This window comes from Chrysochloris asiatica, unplaced genomic scaffold (assembly GCF_000296735.1).
Source record: "Chrysochloris asiatica unplaced genomic scaffold, ChrAsi1.0 scaffold00094, whole genome shotgun sequence".
Lineage (NCBI taxonomy): Eukaryota > Metazoa > Chordata > Mammalia > Afrosoricida > Chrysochloridae > Chrysochloris > Chrysochloris asiatica.
In genome coordinates this window covers 11,302,695-11,313,441 of record NW_006408612.1, presented here as the reverse complement: position 1 = coordinate 11,313,441, position 10,747 = coordinate 11,302,695, and the positions used below count along the sequence as shown (strand labels likewise).

General features: G+C 37.1%; 1 protein-coding gene across 1 annotated transcript in view; it reads left to right on the top strand.

The window, feature by feature from the left end:
• PRKRA (protein kinase, interferon-inducible double stranded RNA dependent activator) overlaps nucleotides 1-5,707 on the top strand; it is a 32,109-nt gene extending 26,402 nt beyond the window's left edge. Inside the window, exons 6-8 of the mRNA XM_006866687.1 lie at nucleotides 1,181-1,275; nucleotides 2,598-2,769; nucleotides 5,478-5,707. Of these exons, the coding sequence (XP_006866749.1) occupies nucleotides 1,181-1,275; nucleotides 2,598-2,769; nucleotides 5,478-5,635 (425 nt within the window). The 3' untranslated portion in view covers nucleotides 5,636-5,707. The remainder of the gene's footprint in view (nucleotides 1-1,180; nucleotides 1,276-2,597; nucleotides 2,770-5,477) is intronic.
• Nucleotides 5,708-10,747: the final 5,040 nt, after the last annotated feature.

Sequence of the window (10,747 nt, the reverse complement as noted above, 5' to 3'; positions counted from 1 at the left end):
TATATATATATGCTCTTAACTTTTTTAAAGATAATTGACTATACTTTAAAAAATCTTCCTGGATGTATTAGTGATGTAAAAAAAAAAATCATTTTAGAAAGAAAAACTAATAACTCTCTAGAAGTTACAACAGCTATTCTAGAAGATAAGAGAACTAGAGGAAGATTACATTTGAAAAAAGATGGCTTAATAGACTAGATGATGAAAATAGTGAAATTAAAGTGAAAATAGTGAAATTAAAGTGAAAATTGCCCTTTTGAATCATAGGAATGTCTCTGTTGCTATGAGTCAGAATCTACTTGATGGCAGTAGGTTTGAGGTTTATTGTTTTGTGTTTTTTTTTTATTTCCTGTGTAAATACCATAAATTAAAAAAGAACAGTTATTTACAAAAGTACATGGGAATATTCCTGTTTACTCTAGCATGTTTCTACCATTTTTAAGTGGCCTGTTGTTAAGTGTTGACCTTTTTAGGGTTTCTAAGAAGCTGCTGGTGCGTTTGAACCACTGACCTTGCAGTTAGTAGGCCAGTGCATATCCTACAGCAAATTTTATGATTGGCAAAATGCTTTCAAGTAATAGATAAGTTTAGCCTGTGAGAAGTAGTGCATTCTTACGCAGAGAACACTGGTGCAAAAGCAGGAGCTTGGCCTCTCCATTCTTGATGCAGTCCTGCTTTGTAAGGCTAGGCAGATTTCTTAATCTCCCTGGGCCTCTGTTTTAAATCGATAAAATAAAAGCACTGAAGTAAACGATATTTATGGTGTATTTCCATTCCAGAATCTCCTATGCCCTTTTAACTAGCATTAAGGAAAGAAATTCCACATAGTTGTCAGTTGACAGTAAGTAAGAAAGACATTGACAGATAGGGGTGGCTGTAATTCAGTTGTGCCTTGATACCTTTGAATATTTGGTCAAAATTAAACCAAATGTGGCTCGTTAAAGTAGGGCATAGTGAAATATAACTAAGAAAATCAAAACATAACTTTTTAAAAAAACATTAGTGACATATCTTCAAAAATGTAAGAATTCCCAACTGTATGATGCACAATAAGTAAAGGTGCCAGCTTAAGGAAAAAACAGCATGTAAAAATCATGAGTTAAATACATTACTTTAATCATTAAACCATCCTCTCTGACATGAATTTACTTTCTAACATTTACCATTTGTCTTGATTTAGGAAAGGGGGCATCAAAAAAACAAGCCAAGAGAAATGCTGCTGAGAAATGCCTTGCCAAATTCAGTAATATTTCTCCGGACAACCACGCTTCTTTAGTGAGTAAGGCTCAGACAGTTACGGTGTGGATGTTATTAAGCATCTTTGAAACTTTCCTGGCTTGGAAACTTTTTCAGAGTTGCAGTCTTTAAAGATTTCTTTATTGTCCAGTTATATACTACTACAATTTTATCTGACTCCTGAATGTCAGTCTGGGTCATGGGTGACCAGGTAACAGGGGTTGGGGGGGATAAAAATTCAGAATAAGATCTAAAAATAATAGGTCAATATTGCCATCTTTGTTTTCAAAGTGACAGTGCATTCTAAGAGGAGGTCTCCCTTTGATAAGAATTGACATCCCTGCCACTCATTTGAATGGTGATACCTGTTTGTTCTTTTCAAACACAACTTGTACATTTCACTTTTTCTATATTTTCTTTGCTTTGGCATTTAATGCAAGAAACAATTAAGATATCAAAGTTGTTTTATAATTTTATTTATAAATTTCTCAGTTGTTAAGTGCTGCCGTGGAATTGGTTTAGACTCATAGCGACCCTGTAGAGGGTTTCCGAGACTGTGAATCTTTACAGGAGTAGAAAGCCTTATCTTTCTCTTGTGGAGCAGCTGATGGCACGAATCTCAGACCAGTGCTTATCCTACAAAGCCAAATCCACTCACAATTAGACCAAGGTGGTCATCAGCAAGCATATGGCTTTCAGTCTTGGAAGGGAGTTTTCTCTGATGAATTGGCTTTCCTAGCCTGGTACTGCTGAAACTCAGAATGCCAGATTGTCTGCTTTTTTATTCTACTTTCTTTCAATCTTGAATCTCCTGTACCCACTGCAGTTCAGGTTGGTCTGCATGTCTTTTCAAATGCAAATTTACCAACTCTGAAGATTCTCAGTGGGGTTCAGGATTCCACCTAAGTCCCCTTACTCTACAGAGGCTTAAAGCAAGAAGCCTATATTTTTTCTGGGAAAATTCTAACTCCCCTTTTAGCAAGTCTAATCAAGTATAAGCTGAATTTGCTCAATTAGACGAATTAAATTAATTTTCAGATTTGCTTATGGTGATTTTAAATATCTTGTACCTCTATGTAACCATAAAAAATTTGAGACACTTTTGTATTATATGAAAGTATTATTAAATACTTCCAATATATTATTGCCAGTGCTTCATTTAAAAAAAAAAAAAGTGGTATTTGTTAAATGTGTATCCTTGTTAATTTTGCTTGGTTTAAATTGGAAAGTTAACCAAATGGTTATCATTTAGACAAGCTTTACAAAGTATTTATGTGAGTGTTTAGTAAGTACTTTTAATTATAATAATGCTGAAGCCCAATGCTAGTTTAAGAGTATAAATCTTCATTTGTGTTTTTCAGGCAAATTTAGGACATTCTTTAGGATGTACATTGCATTCATTGAGGAATTCTCCTGGTGAAAAGATCAACTTACTGAAAAAAAGCCTTCTCAATATTCCAAACATGGATTATATCCAGCAGCTTGGTGAAATTGCCAAGGAACAAGGTTTTAATATAGCGTATTTGGATATAGGTATGCTTTTTTCTCTTGAGTTACCTTAAGAAATACCACTTTTTAAAACATGTTTTAGAATCAAAGTTTTCTATTCTAATTGATTTCTTCAATCACGAACTTTAACTGTATATTCACCAGAGCAATAATGTAGATGATTGATAATGTCACATTCCTGTAAGTAATAATAATAGCATTTATACCATTATAACAACAAAAACAACAGGAACTAAGATTGATAGGATTTTAGTTTGTGCCGGCCCTGTTCTAAGGATCTTCATTATATCTAGTTGCTGAGTCTTCAAACTAACCCTATTAAGTAGAGACATAGGCTTTCCCTGTGTAACCAGCAGGAGCCTTTGGAAGCTATGTATAGGCACTGGCATAATTCCATTAGTAGGGCACAGTACGTAGAAAGGTTGGGCCTAGTTGAGGGGAAGAACTGGGTCAGAGAAGAGCTGACTTTCAGATTTGGATACACAGTAGATGACACTTGCTGTCCTTACTTAGAAGTGAAGAGAGTGAGGTAGAGAAAGGTTGGGAAACTTGCCCAAGATCACATAGCTAGCCAGTGTGGTAGTTATGGTAGAGTTAGATTAGAGGACATTTCCAACTGATACATTGTGAAATTAGCCCTGTTGCACATCTTGGCAAATAAAAAACATTCTAAAATAAATACCAAGTTTATAAAAGCCATCACTGTGTGCCAATTCTGGTAGAATGAAAACGCAGGTAAGTTAATGTATAGCTTTTTCTCATGTCAGCTATCATCTGCCACTTTCTATCATTTCTCTTGCTGTTAATCATTTGGAGTCCTGGTGTGACCCTATAGAATAGGCACTGGACTGCTAACCACAAGGCTGGCAGTTTAAACCGCTCCTTAGAAACCCTATACAGGATCTGAATGAATTGGAACTGATGCTTAACAGTTACTCATTTAGATAGACCAGTAATGGAGACGTTGAAAATTCAGTCAGTTTGGATTTTATTTTGTTTATAAAGCTGGTTAATTGGCTTGTTTTGTTTACTTTTTATTGTTATTGTTTTAGTGGCTTGATTTACCATCAGTAAAAAACTTGATACCCAATTTTTTCAATCCCAATGAGATGTGTGGACCTAACTTGTCAGACCTACTAGCACTGGGAGAAGTTTTATATTAAGTGGCTAAAATAATTTGTTTTTCTATTATTTGGGGATTGAATGTTCAATCAAGGGCTTTGTCTAAATATTCCAAGAATGATGCAGCACCTGAATATTTAGTGCACATAGGTGGTCAGAAAAGATGACTGGTGGGAGACTGTTCATTCAGTACATAATTATTAAAGGTACACTTTGTTGGGAATCCGGGATACAGAGATGAGTGTACTATGAATCATGAATAGGACTATGAAAGATATTGAAGGTATGCTTTTTCATGGTAATAGAAGGAAAGAAGATTTTTTAGATTATAAAGTTAAAATGCTTTTTAAATGCTTCTTGCCAATTTTAAGAACTCAGTAATATATGTAAATATAGAGCAACAGTCCAAAAAACCACAGTCTGTTAATTTGGTAAAGAGGCAAGCTTCTTTGCTATAACCTTCAAAAGAACCTAGATGCTAGAACTATAGACCGCTTCACTTATTAAATTATCCCAAGTGTGTGTGGATTTTTTTCACCAAATTATCTCTATCTGAAATGATAATATTTAATCATAACCACCTTAAACAAACCATACCCTTCTTTCTTCTACTTTTTCCTCCTACCTCATTTCAACCATCCCGAGTAAGAGTAACCTATCAGTTGATTAGTAGAGCAGTTGTTACCTGGGTTCAGGTATTATGTTTTAAACATCCCAACTCCTTGAAAACCCTATACAGGGTTGCTATGGGTCAGAACCAACTCAACGGCACTTAAAAACAACAACAACCCATTTACAATATGAGGGCGCTTCAGAAAGTTTGTAGGAAAATGACATTATCTTTTAATTCCATTGTTCTGTGAACTTGATGAAGGCTCCTCATAGAAATAGATGTTGCACACTTAAAATCTAAGAACATGAAGATACAAGAGAGATCTTTTCCTGAACAGGTTATTTCCTGGTTCAAATGCCTACTGAAAACAACGCTAGATTTCATAGTGGACAGTATAGTCTCTCCACTCTTCTACCAAAGGTTTTTTCCCTTTTACGAAGCTTCCTATGGCTCAGTAATTTGCAAACACTTTCAACTAGCTACATTAGAACTGCCTTGAAATCTTTTTTATAAATGTTAAGATTATGGCTTCCTCTGACCCCTAACACCCTGTGTTTAGATTGTTATTGCTGTTGTTAAGTGCCATCAATTCAGTTCCGACTCATAGTGACCCTGTACAGGGTTTCTGAACTGCAAGGTCGGTGGCTCAAGCTCACCGGCTGCTCCTCAGAAACCCTATACAGGGTTACTATGGGTTGGAACCAATTCGATGGCGCTTACGAAAAACAACAAGTGATTATGAAGTGTAGCTGTTTGAGAACTACTGCTACAACTCGGTAGTTGTGCTTTGTTTTTGTTTTGTTTTCCCAAGCACGACAAAGCTGATGAGTAAGTGCAGTCATATTGTGTTTTGTATGTACAGTATTGTTGAGCAAGTGGGGAGAGTATTTGATGAATACTTACTGAGAAAGACAGTAATAAAAACTACATTATTTTCACAGAGGATCTGTTTATACCTGCTTGGCATTAACTATCATGTTTGCATGTTTCATTACAGAAGAACTGAGTGCCAGTGGACAGTATCAATGTCTGGCTGAACTGTCAACTAGTCCCATCACCGTTTGTTATGGCTCTGGGATTTCCAACGGCAATGCACAGAATGATGCAGCTCACAATGCTTTGCAGTATTTAAAGATAATGGCAGAAAGAAAGTAAACTTGGAGCAACTTAGAAAATCTTTCAGTAGCACATAAAAACCTACCTTTTATTCTCTTACTTTCCCTTCCCTTCCCTCCCCTCCACTTCCCTTCCTAAGTAGGATGTTTACTGTGATGTTTGAGTTTGTGTGTTGTTTCTAAATCTCCTCATAGATCCCATCAATGGGCCAGACTTACTTATATCTCATAGCAGTTGTTATTACGCTCTTTTTCATGGCTCCAACTTTGTATTGGTTTATTGTATTCATAAACTTTGTACCATAAGGCAGAGTGCAGCATCCGTTTCATAGTGCCCTGCACAGAGGAGGAAGAAAATGCATGCTTGTTTGTTTATTAATGATGGTGACAATGGTTAGACAACACTACTGCTAGCAACAGTCTTTCTTCCTGGTGCTTAAACTCTTTGTACAAGCTTTGTAAAGTTAATTCAAAGGAAGCCCTTGAGAATTAAAATGTGGAAGGACAGCACTAGCAGGATTTTATTTACTGAGTGTCTGAATCCATGTAATAAACAGCTGTTGTTACTGGGGTTCTGTGCACTTTACTAAAGAACTACTGACTTGGTTGTGGACCCTTTCTTTTTAGGCATTTTTGTACCTAACATAATTTGATATTCTCTTCTTAATTATGACTCTAGAGTCCTGGTGTGTTGCTGTTGGATAAGCACTGGGCTGCTAACCAAAAGGTCAGCAGTTCAAGCCTACCAGCAGCTCATTGGAAACCCTATACAGGGTCTCTATGAGTCAAAACCAACTCAGCAACACTTAATTACAACAACAGTTTTCACAGAGTACCGGTAACCCCAAGGTCAGCAGTTCAAACACACCAGCTGCTCTCAGAAATCCTATACAAAGTCTCTGTGAATCATAACTGACTCGACAACAAAAGCAACAAGTTTCTCACTGAAAGTTAAAGGTAAAAAAGTTATGTTTTAAATAAACTTTTACAAATATATTACATGATGAATTACTTTCTTATTTTCACAAGGAATGTATAGCAGTTTATTTTCTTTAAAGTAACCAAAGATCATTTCAAGGTTGAAAAAGCAGTTGTTGTTAAGTGCCGTTGAGTCGATTCTGACCCATAGCAACCATGTATAGGGTTTCCAAGGAGCAGCTAGTGAGCTTGAACCACTGACCTTGCAGCTCAGACGGCTTTGCAGTCTGACGCATTAACCCACAGCGCCATACCAGCAGAAGTTTTAAAAAAGCAGTCTTTAGAGTTCACCTAAGTTTAATTCTTAAAAAAAGTTCCAAACAAATCAATTAGTGTTTAAAAGTTTAGGAAATAAGTCTCATGAGCAAATTTTAATTTTACCTTTGATGTTTCCATTTACCACTTATAATACCTAAAGTTTTCCAGCTGTCAGTACCCATTCATTTACAGCCAGTCCCTACTCCTACATCCTCTTTAATGTTAGGAAATTTGCCCTCACTTTGAAACAACTGAATCAACTCCACTTGGAACAAAGTCTTCCTCACAATCACCTTCACTTGCTGCACATGCAACTTTTAAATCATTGAAAAGGCCTCAGGTTTTTTCTTGCCCTAAATCCATTGCCACGGAGTTGATTTTCTGACTTTACAGGACAGGGTAGAACTGCTCCCTGGCATTTCCAAGACTGAATCATATGGAAGCAGATAGCCTCAACTTTCTCCCAAGGAGCAGCTGGGAGATTTGAACCACAATGCAGTTAGCAGCCTAATGTTTAGCCTGTGCTACCAGGGCTGCTTTCGTGCATTAAAATAAAGCTAAATAAGAACTGTGTGCAACTGTTCCCACTTTCCTACAAGTTCTTAAAGGCACACTTAGGAAAGAATCTCATTGTCACCCCAGGGACTGCCTGTACTGGGGAAAGGTGTGCTACCTTTGTAGTTAGTTCCAACTAATAGCAAGTCATAACATAGGGTTTCCAAGGCTGGAAATCTTTATGGGAACAGGAAGCCTCATCTTTCTCCTGCAGAACTGCTGGTAGTTCAAACTGCTGACCTTGAGGTTAGTAGACCGACTTGTAACCACAACGCTACCAGAGCTCCTTATAGATTTACTAAGTATGGTGAAAGAAAATTACCCTCGTGCACACCTTTCCTGATTTTAAACCATTCAGTGTATCTTTATTCTGTTTGAACAACTGCCTCTTGGTCTATGTACAGGTTCCTCATGAGCACAATTAAGAATATTCAGTCTCCACAATGTTGTCCATAGCTTGCTGTGATCCACACAGTCATAAGCCTTTGTATAGTCAATAAAGCACAGGTAGACATCTTTCTAATATTCTCTGCTTTCAGCCAACATCCATCTGATGTCAGCAATGATGCCTTCATTTCACACCCTTCTCTGAGTCTGGCTTGAACCTCTGGAAGATCCTTATCAAAGTACTGTTGCAGCCATTTTAAAGTTATCTTTGGCAAAATTTTATTTGCATGTGATATTAATGATATTGTCTGATAATTTCCACATTCCATTGGATCACCTCTCTTTGGAATGAGCACAAATATGGATCTCTTGTAATCAATTGGCCAGGTAGCTGCCTTGCAGATTTCTTGGCATAGATGATTGAGTGCCTCCAGTGCTGCCTTAGATTGTTGAAAGACTTCAATTTGTATTCCATCAAATCCCAGACCCTTATTCTTTGCCAATGTCTCCAGTGTACCTTGGACTTCTTTCTTCATTTAATATCTTTGGCTCTTGATCATATGGTATATCTTGAAATGACTGAACAGCGACCATTTCTTTTTGTGACTCTGTATTCCTTCCATCTGCTTTTGATGCTTTCTGCATCATTCAATATTTTGTCCAGAGAATCCTTCAGTATTACAAGTCGAGGCATGGATTTTTTTCCTCACTTCTTTCAGCTTGAAAAATGCTGAGCATGTCCTTCCCTTTTGGTTTTCTTAATCCCATTCTTTGCACATTTCATTATAATCTTTGACTTTGTTTTCTCGAGCTGCCCTTTGAAATTTTCTGTTCAGTTCTGTTACCTTCTCATTTCTTCCATCTCTCTACACTGGAGAGCAAGTTTCAGAGTGACTTCTGACATCCATTTTGATCTTTTTTTTCTTGTATTCTTAATGACCTTTTGCTTTCTTCCTGTATGTTCTTGATGTCATCCCACAACTCTTCTGCTTTTGGTCATTAATGGCTAACAGTTATCAAATCTGTTCTTGGTGGGATACGTCCAAGGTCATATTTTGGCTCTCATGGACTTGTTTTAAATTTTTCAGCTTCAGGCTGAACTTGCATATAAGAAATTGATGTTCTGTTTCTCAGTCCTCCCCTGGCCTTGTTTTGGCTGATAATATGGAGCTTTTCCACAGATTTTAAAATTCTATTTCTGTTTATCCCATCTGGTAAAGTCCATGTACATAATCATCTTTTATGTTGTTTAAACATATTTGTAATGAAGTCATTGGTCTTGCAAAATTCTATCATGCAGTCTACATCATTATTTCTGTCACCAAGTCCATTATTTTAAAATGACTGATCCTCTTTGTTTCCAACCTTTGCATTCTAATCACCTTATTGATTGCATGTTTGGTAATTTCAGACTGAAGAAGTTGGTAGAATTCCTCAATTCCATCATTACTGGCTTTAGTGGGTGGTGTATGAATTTGAATAATAGTTGTATTAATTGGTCTTCCTTGTAGGTGTATGGATAGTATCCTATCACAGACAGCAGTACACTTCAAGATACATCTTGAGATGTTCTTTTTGGTGATGAATGCGATGCCCTTCCTCTTCAATTTGTCATTCCTGGCATAGTAAACCATGTGATTGTCAGAATCAAAATGGCCAGTACTGATCCATTTCATCTCACTAATACCTAGGATATCGATGTTTATGAACTCCACTTCATTTTTGATAACTTGCAGTTTTGCTAGATTCATGCTTCATACGTGCCATGTTCCAGTCATTAATGGATGTTTGCAGTTTCTACTAATTTTGAGTTGTGCTCCATCAGCAAATGAAGGTCCTGAGAGCTTTACTCCATTGGTGTCATCATGGTTAACTCTACTTTGTGAAGGCAGCTCTTCCCTAGTCATATTTTGAGTGCCTTCCAACCTGAGGGGATCCTCTTTTGGACTATAGATTTCAATATTCTGTTGCTGTTTGTCAAGTTCCAGTATTCAGTATTGTGATTCTATCTGACTGGTTCACTGCTGTTTCATAAGGTTCACTGCTGTTTCATAAGGTTTCATTTGGAAGTAGTCTGCCTGTCTTTTTTTCTGAGTCTGGAAGCTTAGCTGAAACCTGTCTACCATAGCTGACCATGCCTACATTCAATATACCAGTGAACATAGCTTCCAGCAGCACAGCAACATGCAAGCCAGCACAGTGAGACAAACTGACACATATGTGGTAGCCACCCAGAGCTCTGAAAATCTATGGCTGAAAAATCATTCGCTGAAAATCCAATGGCAGAAGACTAGGCAGACGTACTATGTAAATCTGCTGCAAAGATATGAGAGACCAATGAAACAGACACATGAAAATCCTGGAATCCTGAACTTCAGAGGAAAGGTTAGAGATGTTGATTTAGTACTTGCTGGGAGGAAACACTGAGCAGGGACTGTGAGAGGGAGACTGGTAAATGGCTGGACAGATGCAGTACACCATCTTAAACATTTGTGAGTAGCTTTTTTTTTTTTTTAATGAGATGTACATTTATTGAACAAGACATGGTTTTTACTCTCAAGTAACTTAGTATTCAGCAGAATGCATAAGACATGTCTTAATATTATAACACACAGCATGCATCAAATGAAGGACAAAACTCTGAACACAGGGGTAAGAGTGGAGGATTTGCTTCTATGTTAATTTTTTTTTCAATAAATATTTAATGAGTGCTTTCTCTGGTGTTACAAAGATGAGCAAGGCTCTATATATATGTTTTTAAAACTTTTATTGTGAATTATGTGATAGTTTACATGGGAGAACATTAGCTTTACATTCATCCTATTGTATATTGTTACATTGCAATGGTTATAATCCCCTCCAAGCATCATAAACCAACCAAAGGGTATACCCTGCAAGCTTGCCCCCTGGTCGTCAGCACACAGCCCCTCTCCCTCTCTGGGTCTAGAGTTCCCAGTTGCTCCATCTCTCCATG